Below are 22,117 nucleotides of genomic sequence, written 5' to 3'. Positions count from 1 at the left end.
GCCCGGCTCCGGCTGACTCGTGATTCTCCTCCTCCCTCCCCCCCGCAGTGCCGCTAATGGGCTCGCCCGGGCTCTCCGCGCTGCAAACGGCGGGCGAGTCCAAAGTCCGCGGGCGGGGGGTAGGGATGAGGGAGCTGGATGCCTCCGCTCCGTGAGGGAACCGGCGCCATAACGCCCACCGGGGCTGGGCTAGGCTCCCAGCATGGGGAGCCCCCAGCACCCCGATCCCTTGGGACACGGGCGGCCCCGGGCCCTGGCTGAGCGTCCCCGAAAGAAGCAGAGGCCACCCCTCCCTCACCAAGGGGAGGTGAGGGGGTCCCCGGGTCGGGGTTAGGCCCGAGCCCCCCCGGGCTCCCAGGCCACGGGCGCGCAGGGTGGGAGTGGGATGAGGGTTTGTTTCCCAACGGGGATTTTCTAAAGCCCAGAGAGCAAACCACTGCTGTCCTAGCACGCGTTGCTCCTATGGTGTAGTGGGTATGAAGCTCATTAATTGAGCAAGTTCTGCTTCTTCCTGCAGGAGCTTAGAAGTCATTTAAGTTCCTACTACACCTGCAGACTTTTAGTCTGGCTTCTCCTGTTCCAGGAATGGAATTTAAATTACGTTAGCAACAGAAGGTTGTAGCTGGTAAAGCAGCTACTGCTTGTGGAACACGGCTGCCAACACTTGCTTTGCTGGCTGATGCTGATGGCAGATAGGCAGTTCATTTGGAAGCTTGTCTACTAATTAAGCTTAGATAGTATTTCCTTTGTTTTAGACTGCCTTCCTTCTGGACAGGGTTGCATCTGTTGTAAAATGCGTGTGTGCCTATATCTATATATGTTCTGGCACTGGGTTATCTGCCCACCATATGGGAGTCTTTCCTCTCCCTGAATCTCAGCTACTTGCCCAGCGTTTTGATCAAAGTATCTGGAAAACCAGATACTGGTATCTTTCACATGTCATACATCGTTCAGTGTCTCAGGTTTAATGTTCATGCCTCAGCAGAAATGTTACCTTTGGAAAAGAAGAGCATTTTTCACGTGCTGCTCTGTCAAGTGACCTTGCTGCTGTCAGCATCTTAGTACGTCCCATTATTGAGCATTATTTTGATTCAGAGTTTATCTTCAGAGATGATGGAGAGTTACCGTTTTGCCTTAGCTCTGCAGTCTCTAGGGTTGCATTATTTATGCAGCATGCAGTATGCTACACTGCCAGAAAGTAATCACCTTTCTTCCTGTGGTCAGTTGAGTCTGGGATTCTCTACAAGGAAATCTATATTGTTAGCAGGTAAATTTAGCAGGCTGGATTACAGCACCCTGTAAATATAAGGTCAAGTTTTTATTTCCCGAAAGAGTTCAGAGTAATTTTTCTTACTCGTAAACCCAGTGCTTGAAGGGATGTTGAATCTAGGGAAAAAGGGAGGATGCATCTCTTCAGGCCATTGTAAATATCTGTGCCTTGGTACTGTAATAAAAATGTGTTGCAGGCAATAACCACCTGTGATAAATTACATTTGTAGTGTTTAAAAATTCGTGTGTAAAAAAAAAAAAGCCGTTCAAGGATGTTTGCAAGCACTGGTGGGAAGAGCTGGAGATGCATTTTGCTTGATGAGGTCAGAATTCGTTTTTTTCAAACACGACATGGCTAATAAAGGTTCAGAATAGCTGGAAAAGGCACCCTGCTCTTTAAAAAGTCCCATCATTTCTGTATGTGGAAGTTACCAATTTTGCCTCCAACTCCAGCACTCCAAAGCAGGTCTTGAAGAGTCCTCACATCTACACATGAATGTAGAGCTGCATTATAAAGTGGAGTAAAGGCCTTTAGCTCAACACTTTCACACTGGGCAGCTTGAGCTGCATGTCCTGTTGTGCCTTTCCTTTAGAGTTTAGTCACACCACCACAGGAAAACTTAACTTGTGGGAATCCTGAAACGTGAACTTTTGTTGTCCTCACCCTTCCATTGTTCCGTAAAAGCAACCACTGCAGTGCTAGGTCGTGGCACACATGCCCTGGCAGGTGGTGAGAAATCTGGTTCAGAATGCAGGGAATTAGGCAATGGGTGATGTGTGCCAAGTTCAGATGCCTCTTCAGCCTTAGAGGAACTGTCAGTATGGGCTTGTACAACACTCTGAAAGATTCTTCGTAGATTTTCCCCTGATGTTCCTTTTGAATAGTGAAACAACTAGTGGCTATTACAAAAACTGTGGGGAGTGAACAAAGTTATTTTATGAAGTGTCTGATCAAAAAGCTTTTTTGCTGAGAAGAAATCAGACTTTTTGCATGGCTCAGCAAAGATTGCACCAGCATTGGAGTGTCTGTGGTGGAGACATCAGCAGAGGGCACAGAGCAGCCAGAAGCAGCTGTTAGATGAGTGATAACCTGTGCTAGGCACAAAACTGCAGCAGAAGACAAATGGCATTTACAACCCTATGACTAATGTGCTGAGCTGTCCCTATGGGTATGAATATTTCAGAGATTACCCATGTTGGAATTGAACCGTGGTTAAAAAGGAACACTGAGGTCCAAAATTCACTGTCTTACCACCTCCTTTTGGCTGTTGGATGAACAGCCCTCCCCCTGCAAGTTTAAATCCAAAGATGAGCTGAGGACATTATCCTTATGGCACCCCTCTCTTGAGATGCTCATTTCCACTTCCTCCTCTGCACGTGAGTAAATAGTTTGAAGGAATCACATTCCTCCCTGTTGAGTCTGCTCTGTGTGATAAATACCAATTGGTAGCAACTGCTAAGAATGACAACTTCTGTCCCTACCAGGGAATAGTTGGAATTAGGTAAGAGAAAGTGTCGATGGAAACAGTAACAGAGGGTTAAATCCTGTTCACTCTTGCAGAGCTCTCTGCAGTTGCAGCTCTCCTGGCATGAGGTGTTACTGAGAAGGAGCTTGTGTTACTTCACCTGTGAAGGGCAAACAAGGCTAACTGTGAGGCAGAGGTGATATTCCCTGTCTTTCCTCTTGTGGAAAAATAAATCTGGGGAGTTATGATAGTAACACCCTCAGTTCTCAGAGCTTAGTTCGTAATAGGGAACTATTTATGGGGTAAGTAACAGATTGGGGCCACATTTGCATAATAAAGACTAATGTTACTGTAAATTACATCTTGCTCTCTGCAATACTATAATTACACTCTTTATGGTCTGTAAACATTATGTTTAAAGACAGCTGAGCCCAAGCACATGCTAACCTGTATGTATCTTCAGCTTACCCATGGAAGCAAAGTCTGTAACTGGTTGAGAGCACTGTGTAGCAACAGAGTTGGTGTAATTTTTAGACTTACTACAACAGCATGAAAGCTGGACTGCTGTTTTTTTGCCAAATTCCACAGTGACCCCTAATTGCTTTTAACAAATACACCTTTGACCCATTCAGTTGCACTGGCAGTAGCTATTTTGTGCTCCAGCCATGAGTTAGTGAATTATAAAAAATGCTTATCTTTAGGGGCATTGGTGGCTTTTCTGTTATAACGATGAAAAATTTACCTGCAGAGATTTATTCCACGTGCTTAACTGAGTAACAGCGTGCACATACCCACGGGGAACACTGCCAGCACTAACAGTGACATGGCACTGGCTTCACATGACTTGTCTGGGAGGGGACAGGCAGCACCGGCTTGGAAGCACACCCCCGTCACCCTTCCCTAAACTCTCATAAAGTTTCGAGAGCAGTAGTGAAAAGTGAGGAGTTGAGCTCTGGGCTCTGAATAGACACAAAGGACCTCTCCTAGGCTACCATCAGCAGGAGGTGAGCAAAGAACAGGCAGCCAGAGTTCAAGGGTATAGCAGCTTGAAAAGATATGATAGAAACTTTGAGGAAGTCATTTAAAGGCAATGTCATGTGTCTGTGTGAAGTCCTTTGTCAGCTTTTCTAGGAGCAGTGGTTGCCCTAAGATCCGTGCAGTGCTTGGTAGGACATCAAACACCACGTCTGGTCCTGTGTCTGTCCACATAGAGTGGCTGATATGCAGCTGTTCAGGTGACCAGGTAAGTGGTCCTGTGGTTTTTGTTCACTATGTTCTGTACTTTCATGGATAGTCACAGCCTTTTTTCTCCCAGGAGCAGTTTTCCACTGTCTGTGCCCTATAAAGGTTGATTTCAGTGAAGTAAGATCTACAACAGAAGCTTCAGGCAGGAAGGCAAAAGGAATCCCAAGGAGCTGTGGTGGGCAGCCAGTCCATCACAGCAGATGGAGCTGCTACTGAGCTGCACCTGCCATGCAGGTCTGTGGCTGGTGGCAGAAGGAGGTGGTGCAATGGGTACAGTACAGGGAAAGGGCACCCGTGCTGCCTCAGCTTGGGGCTGTCTGGGCACCAGAAATATAAGAGAACATCAGGCATGGGGCATAAATGATAATTCACATGTTATAAAAAATGTAAAAAATGCATCAGGGATTTTTTCAGATTATACTCAGATTATGTTGAGCATTTTGAAACATGACGTAGACAAGCTAGCTTTTTTTGGTACCTGAAGTGGAAAATTCAGTGAAAACAAGATCTGTGACTTAATGAACAGTTTTTGGGCAAATGAAGTTATACATGGAAATAATAATATAAGAAAGTGCATTAGAATCCTTGTTTGACTAGTGTATGTTCCCCCTTTAATGTCAAGAGACTGATTGGAAAAGCAATTATTTTACTTTATGGTTGAGAATTTGCTTTGGAGCAAATTTCAATTAACTAATTGGAAATAACTGGAAAGGAACTTTTTTTTTTTTAAGCAGCACTAGTTCTAGCTGATATTTGGAAATAGCTACAGGCAGCTGAGAGCTTCAGTGGTTGATTCGGGGCTGTAAAACATGCCAACATGAGAGCAGTGCCAAGCAGCTGAATGGCTTTTTTGTTTGCTGAAACAGCCATGGTTACATGAATGGTTTTTTAATGTATTTGCTGTATTCTGAATCAGGAGAGACATTATGCAATAAAAAAAGAGTAGGTAATGAGATGTTGGGGAAAACCTACTCTATCCAAATTTATCTGGGTTTAATGTAAGTAATGTAAAATCTTATCCTGAAAAGTGGCTTAATAAAGGCAGTGTTCTGAAACAGAGGGTAAGCAGATGTGGAAGCTCTGTTTTGAACGGGAAATCTTTGCCCAAGCCAGCCTTCTGTCATAAATTGATTATTTAAAAAAGAGTGCTAGAAATGTGATCGTAATTTTAACTCTTTCCTAAATGCACAGAATACGTGACTCAATCAAGTAATAGCTCCTTCTCCTTCTAAAAACTCAAAGCAGAGTCACATTTTCTACAGTGCTCTGCTCTCTAGCTCTTCACATGCAAAGTTTCAGCAGGTTTGAGTCAGCACTGCTGGATACAGGAACCTCTGGAGCATCAGCCTTCCAGCTCAGTGAGGTTCCCCTTTTACACCTGCCTCACCTAGATCTAATGTTGTCTGCTACAAAGTCATCAGAGCAGAATTCGGGTCTCCTCTCCTAATCTCTTTAACCACGGAAAACTATGGCCAGCACTATTTACTCTACTATCTGAGCAGAATAATTGGATATTGCTCTTTTCAGCTCCCTGCTGGGTGGTTGTAAAGATAGGGATGTGCACAGGGCAAATAATAGGAGTTATAACCAAAAAAATTCCAAGTGGAAAAAAATTACAGTGAAGGTTGTCAAATACTGGAACAGATTTCCCAGAGAAGCTGTGAAGTCTCCCTCTGTGCAGACAGTCAACTGTTCAAGGCTCTGAACAACCTGTTAAGGAAGCTGGAATGGAGCAAAGCCTCAAAGGAATGGATTGTTTGAGCCTGACATATTTCAAGCATTAGTAGTGTTTTCTTGGAGACAGTGGGCACACCTGCCCTGAGGGGACTTGTGTGACAAGATGGGCACGTAGTGGATGTTACGTAACGGACGTGATTAGAAGGTCTTTTAAAAATTAAGATAAGATCCATTTAAATTTGACCTGTGGCATGTTATTTATGCTGTTCTGTTCAGGCTAGAGGCTATTTTTAGTTGTTTCTTATGGGTATTCTTCATCAGATATGTTGGAGTTCAACTGTATTTTATCAATAAAGATGTGGTTGGCAAACAATATGAGAGGAAAAGAAAATCCCACAGACTGGCTCTGGTAGCTGACAAAGTCCAGTAGTGAGGAGCTCCATATCTGGGGAAGGACAGGAAGCCCTGGGACACTGCAGGTTCCCTAGCACATCCTCATTTTAAGCAATAGCACCTTAGGGCACCTCTCACGCTACTTTTTTTTGCCAAGGGAGACAAACTAAACTTGGATTTGGTTTCTTTTTTAAGACGGCTACCGAAAGTTAGCATTTCCCATAGGAGTACTTCCAACCCTAGTGTTGAAATTCGGGGTTGGGAGTTGGCCTCAGGGTTTCAGGTTTCAAATCCCTTTCCGCCTTATTTTTCTTTTTTCCTCCTCAGAACTGTCTAACATCAGTTTCTTCCACTAAAGTGTGTGGTGTGGTGGGCTGGCCTTGCTCTTTTGTGTCTGTGAGTAAGCAGGAAGAAGGTGTCTAATTCATCTGTCTCGTGCCCTTTAACTTGCATACTAATATATAACGTAACAGAGCTGGAAACACTTGTAAATAAACACAGTTGTATTTGTAAGAACATACCCAGAAGGCTGTAATTTCAAATCTAAACTATAACCTCCTGACTAATACAGGACTTCTTCTTGGCAGTTTATTCCTCCTCTCTGAAATGCTGCAAGAAGAGTACTCCCAAGAGGCTTCCCTCCATCATCAAGGTAATAGAATATCATCTTCCTAATGAGTAATTTTCCAACTATTTGTACCCTACACAGGGACCTTTGAACCTTCTCTGTGCTTGCCTTTGTACTTTAGGTAACAGTTTGCCTGTGCTTGAATGTTCTGCTGATTAGGAAAAGCAAAATGGATTAAATTCTGCAATCCTCAGTAATCTGGCCGTCATATTATTAGAAGTTGTGTGTTTGTTCTTAAAGACCATGTGAAACCAAGAAAACATTAAGGAATGTTTCGTTAACTTTTGCTAATTATATTTGACGATAAGAGTGCAGAAATATAAAAACAGCTATGCAATAATCCCTAGGACAGCCAGAACATGGCCTGAAATACAGAACCCTTCATGGCCATGGCCAGCAGTGAAGCCTCAGCAGCTACTTAAATCTTGGGTTTGGTTTATTTTTTTAATTTTTTTATAACAAAATCATCAACAAATGGTCAAGCCAGAGCTAAATGCAGGGAGATTTATTATGAGATGGCCATGTGCCCATTTAGGACCTTAACCCTCTAAGTGACTGTAGCAGGACTTGAAGCAAAGATGATTTTGTTACTTACCATATTCTTAAACTGTAACTTAGAGTTTGAGCAAAGGCTGTGGGGCTCTACTGTGTTAATTCTCTGTGGCACAAACTCACTTTGTTTTCATCCCTGTTCATTTAGTTGCATGTTGTCATTATGGAAGAACATATGTCCCACATTATCATTTCCTTACAGCCTGGGAAGGGCTGGAGTAGCTACTGAGTGCTGCAGTGTATTCCTGGGCCAGATCAAGGGAGGAGGTCTTACCACAACACACCAGTGACACAATCAAAAATCTTTAGTTTTGGCTGTTCTCCCATTTTTCTTTGTTATCCTTGCATCCCTGTTAATCTTCTGGGATACTACTAACTCCTCAGGAAATAAGGGCATTTTTCTTCTCAAGAACTTAGCTTTGCTTGATGGCCAACACATGAAGGATGGAGCAGGACAGGACAGGGCACAGAGAGTAAATGTTTTACACTTTTACCACTGAGCTGCAAGTGGAGGGGATTTGGTGTTGTCAGCATCATATTCTGCCACTCTCCAGCTGTACAAGGTTCACTTACTTAGATCACCTTTTATTTCAGATGGAAAGAGACTCTGGATATTCCTCCACTGCTGAGCTGCAGAAGCAGGTAAAGGCTCAAGGTCATCTTTTAAAGGAAGCGTTATGCAGATGCTTTGGAAGGCTGGATGCGTTGAATCATCTTCTAAGAGAAGTGACAGACATCCTCATTCCAAACATTTTAGTGCAATTAGGAGCTCACCTCTTATCACTAAAGCAACATTTCCCCAGCATTTTTCCCTTCCAGTGGACTGCAGCTACAGCAGCAAGTGGGGAAGGGCCTGTTATCTTTGCTTGCATGGCAAGAACCCACCACAGTCCCCCATAACCAGAAGCTGTGCCACCTCATTGGGCCTGGTCCTCAGAGTGGTCCTGCTAAACACTTACTTCCCAGCTGATGTGCCCCAGTCTCTTTACCTTGCCAGCAGCAGCCCTGTCCTGCACTTAAGGAATTTGCCAACTTCTACAAGCACTTTAAGAACAAGAACTAGCAATTTAAGAGCAAGAACTCAAGCAATCCATGAATTAGTTTGGAAACTACTGTGCCATAGCTGTTGGCATGAGAAGAAGCAGGGTGTTAAGCACTTGGACTTGATGAACAAGATTTTTTTTTCTATGTAAACTTCTCTGCTTCTACTGCTCATGTAATTATACTGTGTGGGATTCATATAATCACTTCATCACATGCAATAAAAACACAGGCTTAAAACAAGACATATCCTAGCCAAAGGGCTTTTAAAATAGATGAAGTGCTGAGCTTTAGCTCCTCTCTGTCCTGTCTCAAAGCACAACATGCACAGTGTCTGTGAGTATTATGAGTTACTAATGTTTGAAACTCTTGAGCTGGAGGATGCTAAAGCAACTGAAACTTTATTTGGTCTAACTGAAATATCTGACACTTGTAAGACAGAATTTTTGTTTGGTATGCTCTCTCATCATCCCAGGAGAAAAAGGATTTATAGGATACAAGTCTGTTAAAAAGCTCAAAGCTTTTCATAGCTTCTGTAACCTTTTTTTCTAAGGACTATGTAAGTGATGGTCCAGGGTCTAAAGGTTAAGAAAGTCTTACATCAGCATACATAGGGCATAATATGGATGCAACTGAAAGAGTGGAATTGCTAAGAGAGCAAATCTCTGGTCCAGGATCCAGCAGGCACTATCTGATGCTGGAGGAGAGGCTTTTGCCAGCCTGGCATTTGCACTTCAGTACACCCAGTGATAACAGTGGCAGCTGATTGCACTGCTCTCAAATAAATCCAGAGGGTTCACAAACATCAAACTGTAGGGCAAGAGTCATGGCAAGTTACTTCGTCCCTGGCTGCTTTTTCGATTAAAAAAAAAGAGAGAGAGAAGGAGGTGATAGGAGGAAATGACTGGTTGTTTGTTTTAATAGTGAATGTTTCAGTGCTGATGAGCAAAGTTCTGTCCTGGGACAAATAAATATTGCTCATAAGTCCTGGGCCACGTTTAATGTACTGTAACTGTTACAGAATCTAAAAGCCATGTAAAGAGGATTCCTTTATATTGCATTACCCTAAACCACCTGCATTTGGCATTTCTCAGAGCTGCCTCTCTTGTTTGTCCTCTCTGACAGGAGGTGAGCAGGACAGCAGCTATGAATCACACTGGTTTTACTACAGTGTGTTTGTGCGGCACAACACCACAGTTAAAAAACAGGAAGGACAGAGGAATGAAGAAGACAATAGCTGGTTAATTATACTGTATCATTTTTGTATTGCATTGATTTTTTAAAAAACATTTATATTTCAGATAAATATAATTCATATTCACTCATGAAAACCAAATTAATTGCACTCCAGAACCAATTCCAACTTGGACTACTCTAAAAGACAGATAATTAGTTATAAATTCGTTGTATATTTGCTAAACAACTTCATTTTGAATATTTAAATATTCAAATATATTGAATACTGCTTTTTGAACGTACTTATTCCTGTTAACCAGGTCATCTGAACACAGCAGTTCTTGACTGCTGTGGGGAGAAAACACTGCATCTTGGGAGGGAGAAAATACTGAGGGAGGAAGGTGCTGAGATGGAGCAACATTCCTTATCGGCAGGTGTTCCTTTCCCACAGCTCTGAGTTATCCAGAAGCCCCTTGAGTTATAGCCCTCCAGGTACTGAGCAGCATGCCAAATAAAAAAAAAGAGGGAAAAAATCAGTGGTCCTTTCTCTCCCTTTGGTTATTCCAGAGAAATTCCACATCAGCCATGCATCAGGTCTCTGTAAGCATGGCAGATGGATGTGTGTGTACTCCCCCCTCCATTACACACCGTATCCCACAACAGCTTTGTTATTGTGTTCTTCAGAGTGTGTGAAGCAAAACAGGCCATCACAAGACTGCCTTCGTCATTTCAAATACCAAAAATGCCAGGGCAGGACACAGCAGCACATGCTTACTCTTGTTGCTTCTCACAGGGAGAGAAGCTCTGGGATGCCTTGAAGATCAGTGCCTATGTCTTCAGTACAGGCCTGCTCATGTTCACTGCCTTAGTGAACTCTGTTTCTTGGTAAGAATGTTCAAACAAAACAGCTTGAGGAGAAACTTTTCTGTGGAAAGGCGGATGGAAAGATGGGCAACCAAGAACTGTTATTCCCACAGGTTTATGCAGAATATAACTTTAGGCAATTTCTGGCAAACAGCATGGCTGGAGTTCTACAACTATATGGAAGGAGATGAGTGGACAATCTTCCTCTTTGGTGAGTTTTAACAATGCTCCTCAGGAGAAACCATCTATGTTTTACATATAAAAGGGGGACATGGACAAGGTTCCTGAACTCACTAATCCTCCCACTGACAAGCACTGGCTTGGAAGCCACCCACAGCTGATGTGGTGCAGCTGTTCTGCTTTCGGATGGGGTCATCATCAGAACCCTGTACAGATTAAAAATCTGATATTTTTGCTGCTGCTCAAGTGGCTTCCCTGTGAAGACACTTTGCTCCTGTGAGAACCGAATGACTCAGTAGAACTAATTACTAAAAATGTAAGTAAAATCAGTGAATTTTACTCTTGCTGTAGTACTTACAAAACTCTCTTCTGTGATTAACAGCTGGTGAACAGAATTGGTAGGGACCTTGCAAGGTGCTAGAGATCAACTCAACTTTATCCTACTTGCATTTAAAAGAAACAGAGACCTCCCAGCCACCTAGAAAAGCCTTTTCTTAGCTTCAGTTATGTCAAGTTTCAACCTCTGAGACATTTGTCTGCTCTAACCTCCTTCCCATTCTTTAATCTTACCTGAGTGTCAGAACTCACCCATATTCCATTTTTAAGCATCTTGGGGCAGGGGATGTGCACTTGGCACATCTGGGTCCCAGCAAGGTCCTCTGGGTACTATGCCAGTGTATTTTGTTCCTGATTTAGCCATTGCTTTCAATTCATTCACACATTTCTGCCCTTTCCTCACGCCACAGGGGCTGCATTGGTGCCTGCACTTGCTTTCTGGGGCTTCAATGGAATCCTTCTGGTGGCTGATATAACAGGAAAGCCAACTTTCATTACTCGCTATCGCATTCAGCTGGGCAAGAATGATCCTGTAAGTACTTCTCACTCTGCCTTTTCTGCTGGCTAAACACTTCCTGCACTCTCTTAGGCCAGGAATGGGGAGAAGAACCTGTTCTGCTTTTCTCTTGCAACCAGATAGGATTCCAGGAGGATCAAGCCAAGTCTTGTATACCCACTGCAGGGAGGAAGGCAGATCCTGTAATGAGGCTACTGATCAGATCTGCATTGGCTGCTTGTTAAAGAGCTGATCCCAAAACTAACTGCCTACAAATCTTAAAGCTTTTCATCCTTCCAACTGAAACTGCATCACTTCTTTCTTAGCCTCAAGTCCTGACTTCTCTTTTGCAGGTGGACACAAAGAAACTGTGGAAAGCCATCTACACGGCGCTGGGTAATCAGTTTTTTATCTCCTTTCCCATGCTTGTGCCCATGTTCTACATCATGAAATCGTGGGGCAACACCTTCAGCGAGGAATTACCAACCTTCCAGTGGTTTCTTGTGGAGCTAAGCATTTTTACTGTAGTAGAGGAAATTCTCTTCTATTATACACACAGGTGAGCTGAGCACAGGAACAGGACTCTCGATTTTCCTCCATGCCTTTAAGCTTATGCTCATATCCTACAACAGCAATAATCCTCGTCCCTCTGTTCCACCAATCTTGTATTTATGTGGGAAATCTTACAGGTCCTGAAATCCCCCCTCACAACATGAGGCCTTGGTGCTGCCAGTAAACAAAAATGTGTAGAATTTTAAAGGCGGAACAGCTTAAAACAGGAAGAAACATGCAGTTTTGCACAGAAGCTGTAACCCAGCATTCTTTGAAAAGAACAAGACTGGCTGTCCTGAAAGAAAATATCTCAGGGATCAGTGACTGATCTCCGTTCCCTTGTACAGCACCTACAAATCAGGGCCTGGCTCCCAACAGTGCAGGATTTCCAAGCACTGACACCAACATTGGAGGACAGAACTAAAGCAAGGAAGACGGAAGCCTGTGCAGAAGCAAGCACAGTACACTCAGAAATATGTAGGTTTCCCTTTAGGACAAATGCACCCAAAAAATGTAAATGCCATTTTTTACAAAGGACCTGCAGAAGTGAAAATTGTGATTCTTTGACAGTTTCCAGCAGAAAAAGTCAAACCGGTGAAAATACAAAGTGAGTCTTCCCCTAAGTAGTACTCCCAGATCTGAATAAATAAGTAATTCAGGGACTTTGATTTATGGGATTTATCTGGACTGTGTTTAACATCAGCCACCGGACACATTAATTAAGGGCCCAATACAAAGAGAGCAAAGGAAGCAAGGAGTCCTACACTCTCACTGCCAGCTGCTCTGAAATCTTTATGTTAGAGGAGACACGAGCAAGTCACCTGCAGAAATTCTGTGTTCTGTTACTCCTTTCTTGCAGAGCTTAAAACCTGCCTTTCTCTGTTTGCTCTACCTAGGCTTGTTCACCACCCAGTCCTGTATAAGTACATTCACAAGAAGCACCACGAGTGGACAGCCCCCATCGGTGTGGTCTCCATTTATGCTCACCCAATAGAACACATAGTAAGTGGATTCTCCCATGGTCACCCTCCAGTTGCTGTGTGGAGTGTGATTTCCATGGGATGAGGTGGAATGGTAAGAGAAGAGAAGCAAATGTGCCCTTAGAGGCTTCTTCCTTAGGAAGAGGAAGCTGAGCTGCATTGCCGAGAAGCTCGGATCTAGGAGGGTTGCAGTAATTGTTTATACTGGACTCCAGTAGCTTTAAAAGCACAGATCCAAGGGCCTCCACTAGATAAGAAACTGACTGGACAGGGCTTCCATGAGCCCCAAGAGGCCTGGGAGCACAGACAGTGTTTTTAGCAAGAGATCTGACACACAGTCTGAGTAATTGTGTGGACTCAGAATTCTGTCAGGATTTTTGTGCTGGTGGCTGGGATCAGTATTTGCAAGGAGCGTATCCCAACACTCCTCCAGCTGAGACTTCTCAGGAAAACACATACTTCAAAAGATTCCACTTACAAATTCTATCGCCTGTTACCAATAGTCCTGGGCTGCAACACCAGCTCTGAGGGTCTCCCCAGCTGACAGTCTTTGGGCAGTATAATGATTGAGGAGCCCAGCTGAGCCATGCTGGTGCAGGCAGCTGGGTCTGGGCAGCCAGAGCCATTTGTGCCCCGGGCAGGACACAGTGAAGTGATGCAACTGGGTTTTTCACATTGCCATGTGTGTCTGCAGGCCATGCCCTTTCACAGCAAGGTTTCCCAGGAGCAGCTTCAGCATTATTCCAAGGTGAACCTGAAATTTACACCTCAGATTCCAGGGTGATTTACTGGAATCATGCTGCCCTCACACCCACTGTTTGGTGTCATGTCTAACTTCTACTGCAGGCTTGGGGAGCTTGGGCTATGACAATGGTTTGCAGTTAGTAGAACTCTCTTATCTCTATTACTACTTTTGGGATTATTGCCTAACTTTAGTAAGGTGTTTGCAGAGGGATCTTCCCTTTACACCGCACAAAACAAGTGTGATGGATCACCACGTGACAAAATTCAGCTCCTAGAGGAGAGTCTGCTGGTTGTGGACCCATTAATGAGGTAGTTTCTTCTCATTTCCAGATCTCCAACACTCTGCCTGTCATGACTGGCCCGATGATCATGGGATCTCATATTGTTTCAATCTCAGCATGGTTCTCCCTCGCTCTGGTAACAACAAGCATTTCTCACTGTGGCTACCACCTGCCCTTCCTGCCATCTCCAGAGTTCCATGACTTCCACCACCTCAAGTATGTCTGGGCACTGCTCAGCTTCCCATTCTCCTTCCTCTCCTGCCTGTGTCCTGGCACCGACAGGAAAAGCTCCTTTCTGAGGGTCAAGTGGGTCTGCCGAAGTCATGCACCAGCAGAGCAGCTCTGCAGTTCACCTGAGAGCAGGCTGAGTGCTGCCAGTTCTTACAGCAGTTAAATGGAGATTGGGATTTCAAGGGATTCCAGCCCTGTTAAGGACAGTTCTCTGCAAGGCTCTTCCTAGAAGTTTAGAAGACGCTTCATGTGATCTAAAGACAGAGCAAGGGCAAGTCACACAGTGAAATAAGCAAGCCTGCCTGTCTGTCCCTCTCCCATACACTGGGATTAGTAACACTGATCAGATTACACTTTGCCCAGCCAATCACCATTAACCCTTCCTGACAGAGATTCTCAGCCTGTTGTGCTGGAGAGAGAGCAGTTGCAGCAGGTTGTTCGAGGATACATACCCAAGCAGTAGAGAAACATTCCCATCTCCCAGTGGGCACTACATTCAGACATACTCCCCAGAAAAGTCTGCCCCTCCTGCAGAACCAGCCCAGGGAACAGTTCAGTCACCACATGCCAGGACACAGATCACTGCAGAGCCGAAACACTCTGAGTGGAACAGCTGTACCAGCTGGAAGCACATCTGCTCCATATCCCAGGACAGCCAGGTCTTGAGAACACATGGGCATGGTAACGTGGGTGTCCGGTGCTCCCACAGCTCTGAGCTGCCCAGGAGAAACACAGCTGCTGCTCAGTGCCACCACTTCTGGGCAGTGATGGCACCAGAGAGAAGCTGCAAAAGGTTCACCCAGGCTTCGACAGAGCTGCCAGGGAGCCTGTTGCAGGGACAAGAAATCACATGGAGAGATTATCAGGGCTCAGAAAGGAAAGAGGACGATAGGTAAGGTAACCTCAGTAACTTCCAGTGATGTTTATCTCTGGTTCCCAGGTTCAACCAGTGCTATGGAGTGCTGGGAGTGCTGGATTTTCTGCACGGCACGGACAGAGTGTTCAGACAAACCAAAGCCTTCGAGAGACACAAGGTCCTGCTCGGCCTCACGCCGCTCTCCGAAAGCATCCCTGAGCTACCCAAGAAAGCTGAGTGAACCAGCCCAGCAGCTCCTGCCCAGCCGGATGATGAGCAGAGTGAGAGACAGTGATTTATGCCAAATAGTATTTTAATTGAGAAACAAGTTCTTGTCCACATATAACAAAATGTGAAGCTGAAGTTAAATATGCTGCTTGAAATGATTGCACTTTTGCTGCCATTATTTTCTACCCAAGACACACACACAAAAACCCCTGCTCTAGAAATCTTTTTTAAACTAAATTTAATGGTTTGTTCCTCTGTTAACTTGCGCTGGCCTTGGTTCCAGCTGCCTGTGTATGAGCCAGGTGTGTTCTGGGCCACGTGGCTCGGGGTTCTCGTTATCAAGGTTTTAGCACCAGACTTCCCAGGTGATGATTTGGCCTCTCTTATCACCACTCACTCTATAGAAACATTAAAGTCACTCCATCTACACATGATACAATTAAAACCAGTTTTTGTGACTCACAGCACCTGGGATCCAGGACGCAACCCCATGGAAAATCACGGGGGCCACAGCTTTAGAAACACTGCACATGCAACAAGGGCCTGACTTCCCATGAACAGTTGTTCTGCACAGGAAGTCAGTACAGGGCTGAACTGGGGCTGCCACAGCCTCATCACTGCTCCACAGACAGCTGCAAACAAAGGGAGTTTCCCCTCGTGGGACATGGAAGCAGAGCTGGGAGCTGATGTGCTCCAGGGTCACCTCCTCCTGCTGCATCTCCCCTTGCTCTGAGAGACAACCAAAACTCTGAGAAATTACAGAAAGATTTTCTAAGGAAAGCAGAGTCCCTGCTGCCCTGAGCTGTGTGGAGATGAATGAAACCTTCTAAGAGAAGAACAATATGCACATCCCCAAGTACCCACAGACCATCCGAAACACACTGTGAATTTTCTCAAGGATCTCAAGTCTCAATCCTGCCTGGGGCCCTGGAAGAAAAACATCCCATCTCTCCCCAGTGCTAGAGCAGCCCCTCGAGGAACAGGCACACAGGGCTGACCTGTGCTGCACTGACCAGTGGTCAGCCCAGCTCCACCCTTGGAACCAAAGTCACTTGCCCTGCTCCTCTCCAGTCCCTACAGCTGCACCAGGATGAACTCACCCCAGTCACCCACCCGCAGCTCCCTGGGGAGGGCAAGTCAGCAGAACAGAAAATCCAGGCACCACTGTCTTTTGAAGTTTTTATTTTTATACATTTTTTTTTGTATTAAAAAGGAAAAAGCATAATTACCACAAATTACAAAGGACTAAAGCATTACTAGAATAATGAATCACATCAGCCTAGAAAGCAGATACTCTGAATAATATTAATGTTATAATACAAGCTCTCATTCAAGTATTTTACATTTTTCTCTTTTCCTTTTATACGCGATGATGATCCTAGCACATGGGTCAAAGATTATGTACTATCGACAGAGATGGATCATGTACAGCGGGCCATATTAACAAGATTTTCCTCCCAAGTGATACACGGTCTGTGATGAGTCATTTTAAGTTTGTCTCTACTATAAATGCAGCTGAAGAAGGTTGCACACACTCTCTAGTTTTGGGAAACAGAAGGCTGAGGTTGGACACACAGGGTTTGAGAAGGGTCAGCACATCGAACCATCACCCCTTTAGCTCCAGGCGAGCAAGCAGAAGGCTGCACTCGCTGGGATGCGGCTCAGTGGGTGTTTCTGAGCCACAGATCCAAAGGTTTCCAACCTCAATGGGACCAGGACAGGCTGGGGGGGAAGATGGGGAGCAGGGCTGCACCAGGGAGGCCTGAAGGACCAAGTGGTGCCAAGCAGCCCCTCCCACAAGGGGCACCACAGGCACAAGCCACCCTGGTGTAGGGCTGACACCTGGGGAGAGAGCAGGCTGACAGTGTGGGGAGCTGGAGGGTCCCCAGCACGCTCCACAGGGGCCGGCTGGCACCCAGGGCACTCCCTGCTCCTCTGGAGCTTCCCAAGGGGATGTGCTTGTCACAGATACATCGGTCCTATGTTCAAGTGTCTGCAGAAAGTGAAACTGTAAACTACTGGAAATGCTGCCCTCCAGCCACCTGCTCCATGCCACCGAGACGAACGTTTGCTTAGGAAAAAAAAAAGAAAGAAAGAAATTCTTTTATCTGTTACCTGTACTGGAAACTTTAAAAAAAGTCAGTGAGGCATTTAACATCAAGTGTAGCAACCCTCTCAAGAAGAGCCCAGTATCCATTTCAAATAGTGACAAGTGACATAACCAGCCTCAGAGGAGACAGGAGACAATAAGCATTGCAAACACAGCTTGCTACATTTACAGTTTTCCTTTTTTTTTTCCTTTTGATAAAGTAACTGGAAAGGCATTAACAGCTAGAAGGCCCCCTCTGCACTGCCATGGAACATGGCAGGACACTGAGGTTAAACACATCAGTTTGTTACAGTACAACGACCAGTCCCGAGCAGGTGCTGAAACTCGAGGGACCCCAAGGGCTACAGTGAGAAGGCGCCATCAGGGGTGCCAGGGGGGCAGCAGAAGAGAGATGGATAGGCAAAAACAGAGCAGCAGCATCATTACATTTTTTAGGGTTTTTTTTTTGTTTTTGTTTTTTGTTGGGTTTTTTTTCCACAAATGAGCATGGCAAAGCAACAAAGCCTCCTCAGAAACACACCTTCTACCTCCATTCTGACCCCACACCACAGCTCTGTACCTGTTGCAGCCACCTGCACTCCAAAGACAAGTTGACCTCAGCAAGGAGCCCCTAAGCTCCAGCAGCCTGGAGGACCTCCTAAGAAAAGGGGCAGGATGGGGAATGGTGCCCCAAGTCAGCCTCCCTCAGCCTTTCAAAAGCAGCTGGGGCTCCCCCCAGGCTGTGCCAGTGGCTGGATGCCAGCACCGCACAGCCCTCGCGGGCTGTGGGACAATCAGCGCTCACAGGAGCACGTGTGCAACCACTCGGTCATCTGAAATCAAAAAAAGCACAACACACAGTGGAGGTGAAGCATCCAAACTAAAAGCAAGGCCTAACTCCCTCCTCTACAGAAGGGCAAGAGCTTCCTCAAATGCAAACCCCCTCTGGACAGCTGTCCCTTCATCCAGTGGGGACATGAGCTGCATGTGATGCCTCCTGCGTGCAGCAGCAGCCTTGCTGCAGCCACTCCTGACCCAGCCGGGCATGGACCAGGCACCTGGAGAGCTCCCTGCCCTCCACCAGCACCCACCCCAGCACAGAGCAGGAGGGAACAGCTCTGTGTTCTCTTCCCTGGAGGAAGACAGGTGTGAGCAAGCAGCAGCTGCCTCAGGCTGTCATGTCCATCTTTGCTCTGTCCTGCCCACTGCTGTCCCATGGACAGCAAAACAAGGCACACAGTCCACAAACCTGGAGGGCACTGGGACTGCTGGGATCGCTCTTCTGACCCACCTTCCCCTGGGTGCACACATTAATGACAAACCACTGACTTGGCAGAGGGGGAAGGGAAAACACTTCCATGCTAAGACTAGAGCCTCAGGATCAGAAATTAAAAATTACTCAAAATCAATCAATATTTTGGGAAATTCTCTGGGAAATGTCCTACCTCTTCTACCACCCAAGCAATTTCACAGTCTGTGCCACAAGCAACAACTCCATAGCAGCAGCCCATCCCTCCCCATCTCCTATTAATTTGTTGCTAAAACGCAGACAATTGGCTTCAAGAAAGAACAAGCACGAGAAAGGAGCACAGACACAGCAGCAAGGATCACCTGTGGCACATCCAGACCTGCCTGCACTCTCAAACAACCAGCAACACATCTACGTCCTTGATCGACTCTCCAGCCTCCTCCTTCCCAAATCAGGGACAAACCCGCCTATATCCGTAACCTCAGAGATCTGACTCCAGCTCACGAGAGGGGGAAATCCAGAGATAACAGTCACGGCCGCAGCACTGTACAAGTGTTACTTTTGCCCATCTTGCCCAGTTCCCACCCCACAACCCCAGAGCACTGCTGCCATAACGGAGTTCACAGCCTCAGATGGGCTGTGCCTGCTGCAGCCATCAGGCCTGCGAGCGGTACCAGCTGCAGGGTGACATGGCAGGGGTGGACAAACCAGGGCAGGATCACACCACCAGGAAATGGCCAAGCGGCAGCTCCCCAGCCTCTCAAACCCAGCTGTGCTTTCAATTTTAGCAGCAGTTCGTGAAGCCACTCCGCTTGGACCAGCCCACCTGCCCCCACCAAGGCAGTATCCTGGAAGCAGTGTCAGTTTGGGAAGTGATGACTTCAGCCAGGGCCCCACAAGCACCCCCAGCCACTGCTGATGGACAGCTTGTCCATGCTCCCCCTCTTGCTCCTGCTTTCAGTTCCTCGCTGCTCTCACTCACCCACTCTGCAGCCGCACAGGGACAGCCCTGGAGAGATGATGACTCCTCCCAGCTATGAGATGCAGCTCTGGCTCAACTGGATCCCTTGGGAAAACACTGTCCAGTACCAGCTTGTGACTTTGCAGAGAGGGCAACGCAATGAGCTGCACCTTTGGAGTGGTGCAGCACGTGCCCACTCCACACTGCACAGAAGAGCACAGCTCTGGAGCTCACAGGGATGGAGCCCCAGAGCCAGAGCCAAGCCAGGGATCCCAGGGACCCATCAGAAGGAGCACAGTAGCAGCAAAGCAAGTGGGTCTGGCTGGAAAGGAACATGACTTTCCAGTGCTACCTCTTGAGCAGCTCCAGAAGTAGCACTGGACATCTCAGAGATATCATGTCTGACACATACCCCTCGCAAAGGATCCAGCTCACAGCCTGGGGAGGGTTTGCCTGCCAAAGCCCACCTGGTGCTGGATATAAGGATCTATCAAGTAAATGCCACAGCAGCTCTGCAGTCACCCCCTACCTCAGCCAAGTAAGGAGCTACACGGTGTCATCTCAGCCCTTGGAAATGCACAGGGACTGTGCCCTGAGTGGGAGACTCCAGGCAGCCGCCTGCCACAATACAACACACAAGGAAACCCAGGTGAGAGCTCTCCTGTGCCAAGCAGGGCTCCTGCCTGCCCTGCACAAGTCCCAGCAGCAGCCCCGAGCCAGTGACTGCTGTGGGGCAGGTTTCCCAGGGCTGCCTCACTCCCTGTCAGGCTACAGCAGAAGCAGCTCACAGCCAGGACCAGTCCCCCCAGCTGCTGTGACAATCTCCCTGCTCACTCCCCAACCACGCTGGAAGCACAGACAGGAGCAGACCGCCTCCCGCCCAGGGAGGGCCAGGGGCGCGAGCAAGGCCATGACAGGAACAGTCGCTGTCGTGGGCACAAGGCTGCCATGGTACAAACACGGCGGAGCGGCTGCGAGTACTGCGTGAGCACGAGTCTTGGATGTGACTGCCCTCAGCACCTTCCCCAGGAGACTCAGGCCTGGCAGGGAGGCATCCGAGAGAGCTGCGGGGTCAGAGGAAAGGCCGCAGGGAAGATCAGCTCGGCAGCAATGCCGTGAGGAGTCTCTGGGCCTGGGGGGAGCCAAGAGCCCAGTGCACCCCAGGGTGCAGGAAGCCAACAAGCCTCCCCGGTCCAGCTCCACCATAAGGCAACTTTTTTTTGTGTGTTTTTGGGGTTTTTTGTTTGTTTTTTTTTTTTTCTTTTTTTTCTTCAATAATATTTCCAAGGAAGAAAGCAAAGGGAGATGTGTCTTTTTAAAGAGTTTTTCTGTTGTTGTTGTAGAGGGGGTTGTGGGTTGGTTTTTTTTTTTTTTTTGTCATTTTTTTTCCAAGGGAAAAGGAAGAGAAAAAGCTCCTTTTGCAAAGTCCTGTCTTTGCATGCGATGGGCATTCCTGGGGCAGCGGGTGCACCGTCTAATGCAGGCTCGAGTCCAGGTGCCTGCCAGCCTCCCAACCAGCCATCCTCGCAGGAAGGAGTCAGAACAAGCCTATCCTTGGCAAAGGTCCTTTGGTTGACTTCCAAATTGTCCGTGGTGAAAGGGAGAGGTGGACAGAGGGAGAGCCAGACCCTCGGGAAGGTGAAGACGTCAGGGAGAAGGGAGCGGGAGAACGAACAGGGCGATGCTCCTGTCGCGGAGGTCGGTGTCGGAGAGGCACCGCCGTACGTGGAATGGGAGACGCCAGCCGGGTCATGGAGATCAGAGGCTCCGCAGCATCGTCACACGCTGTGGCTTCGGTCCCCCACTGGGGAACCTCGCTCCTCCGAGCTTCCTGAGCGGCTGCCCCGTGATCCAAGGGGGGACACAGAGGGGACTCATTGGGGCCACACAGAGCACACTTGTTTTGGTAAATCCAGACGAACTTCTAGCAATAATTTAAAACTTGATATATATATATAATAATAAAAAAATCTCCCCTTTCCAACCCAGCCAGAACACATTTTTTTGAAGAGACACTAAGACATGAGTGTGTGCACAGGAGGAGAGGGAAGGGAAAGGGTGGGTCTGCTGGGAGTGGGTCTGGCTCTGGTCAGGGTAGTAACAGCAAAATGGTTTTTTGGATGCAGATCGTCTTTGCTTTCCAGCCACAAGAGAAGAAAATCGTGTGCGTTGAAGTTTCTCCCAAGCAGCCTATTCCTGGGAACCCACCTTCCAGCTCCCTTCCTGTCCCACCCCCTCATGTCTGCCCTTCTCCGAGCCATTCCCCACCAACCCAACCCACCCCACCCCCCGGCAGGAAGCAGATGCTGCAGCCTCTCTACTTCCCCACTGTCTGCGACTCTGCAGCTGATGGGGCAGGGGATTGCTGGCTCAGGTTTTTGGCATCCTCTTGTGCAGGCTGGCTGGGTGAGGCGTGGGCTTGGCTGGATGGGCACTGGCTGACCGTTTTGCTGGAAGACTGGGATGGGTAGCGCTTCCTGCCATCTCCCCCTGATGTCGTGGGGTATCTCTTGTGTCCACCTTCCTCCCCCATGGGTGGCTGGAAGAGAAGCACCCCAGTATGAGCACAGCCTCCTCCAAATTCCCGTCCCTTGGGATCAGGAAAAAAGCCCTCCTACAAGCC

General features: G+C 47.0%; 2 protein-coding genes across 12 annotated transcripts in view; one reads left to right on the top strand and one right to left on the bottom strand.

Annotated features, from left to right (window-relative positions):
- The first annotated feature begins 126 nt into the window (after positions 1 to 126).
- On the top strand, positions 127 to 15,353 carry LOC121657867 (fatty acid hydroxylase domain-containing protein 2-like). 10 transcript variants are annotated; one of them, XM_042014041.1, is made up of 12 exons: positions 127 to 307; positions 3,867 to 3,978; positions 5,223 to 5,338; positions 6,638 to 6,702; positions 7,825 to 7,872; positions 10,241 to 10,332; positions 10,425 to 10,522; positions 11,238 to 11,359; positions 11,677 to 11,882; positions 12,772 to 12,877; positions 13,930 to 14,096; positions 15,052 to 15,353. In XM_042014041.1, the coding sequence occupies exons 3-12, from the start codon at positions 5,266 to 5,268 to the stop codon at positions 15,206 to 15,208; spliced, it is 1,134 nt and encodes a 377-aa protein (XP_041869975.1). In that variant the 5' UTR covers positions 127 to 307; positions 3,867 to 3,978; positions 5,223 to 5,265; the 3' UTR covers positions 15,209 to 15,353. The 10 variants fall into 10 exon arrangements, with proteins under 10 accessions (XP_041869975.1, XP_041869969.1, XP_041869970.1 ...); XM_042014035.1 differs by having other exon boundaries at positions 3,858 to 3,978; XM_042014036.1 differs by having other exon boundaries at positions 3,847 to 3,978.
- Positions 15,354 to 16,360: 1,007 nt separating this feature from the next.
- LOC121657866 (la-related protein 1-like) overlaps positions 16,361 to 22,117 on the bottom strand; it is a 30,042-nt gene continuing 24,285 nt past the window's right edge. For both annotated transcript variants that reach the window (XM_042014032.1, XM_042014034.1), the window contains exon 19: positions 16,361 to 22,033. In XM_042014032.1, the coding sequence (XP_041869966.1) occupies positions 21,812 to 22,033 (222 nt within the window). In that variant the 3' untranslated portion in view covers positions 16,361 to 21,811. The remainder of the gene's footprint in view (positions 22,034 to 22,117) is intronic.

Source organism: Corvus kubaryi, unplaced genomic scaffold, assembly GCF_017639235.1.
Source record: "Corvus kubaryi isolate FWS band 111438036 unplaced genomic scaffold, C.kubaryi_AGA036_p1.0 split1-37374, whole genome shotgun sequence".
NCBI lineage: Eukaryota > Metazoa > Chordata > Aves > Passeriformes > Corvidae > Corvus > Corvus kubaryi.
The sequence above is the reverse complement of the archived record's forward strand: the minus strand, read 5'-3'. Positions and strand labels throughout refer to the sequence as shown.

Excerpts from the sequence above, each read along its gene's own strand:
- LOC121657867 (XM_042014041.1), top strand. The coding sequence starts at position 5,266 with ATGCAAAGTTTCAGCAGGTTTGAGTCAGCACTGCTGGATACAGGAACC. Across the intron at positions 11,883-12,771 it reads CTCTTCTATTATACACACAG|GCTTGTTCACCACCCAGTCC; the intron begins GTGAGCTGAGCA and ends TGCTCTACCTAG. Across the intron at positions 14,097-15,051 it reads CATGACTTCCACCACCTCAA|GTTCAACCAGTGCTATGGAG; the intron begins GTATGTCTGGGC and ends TCTGGTTCCCAG.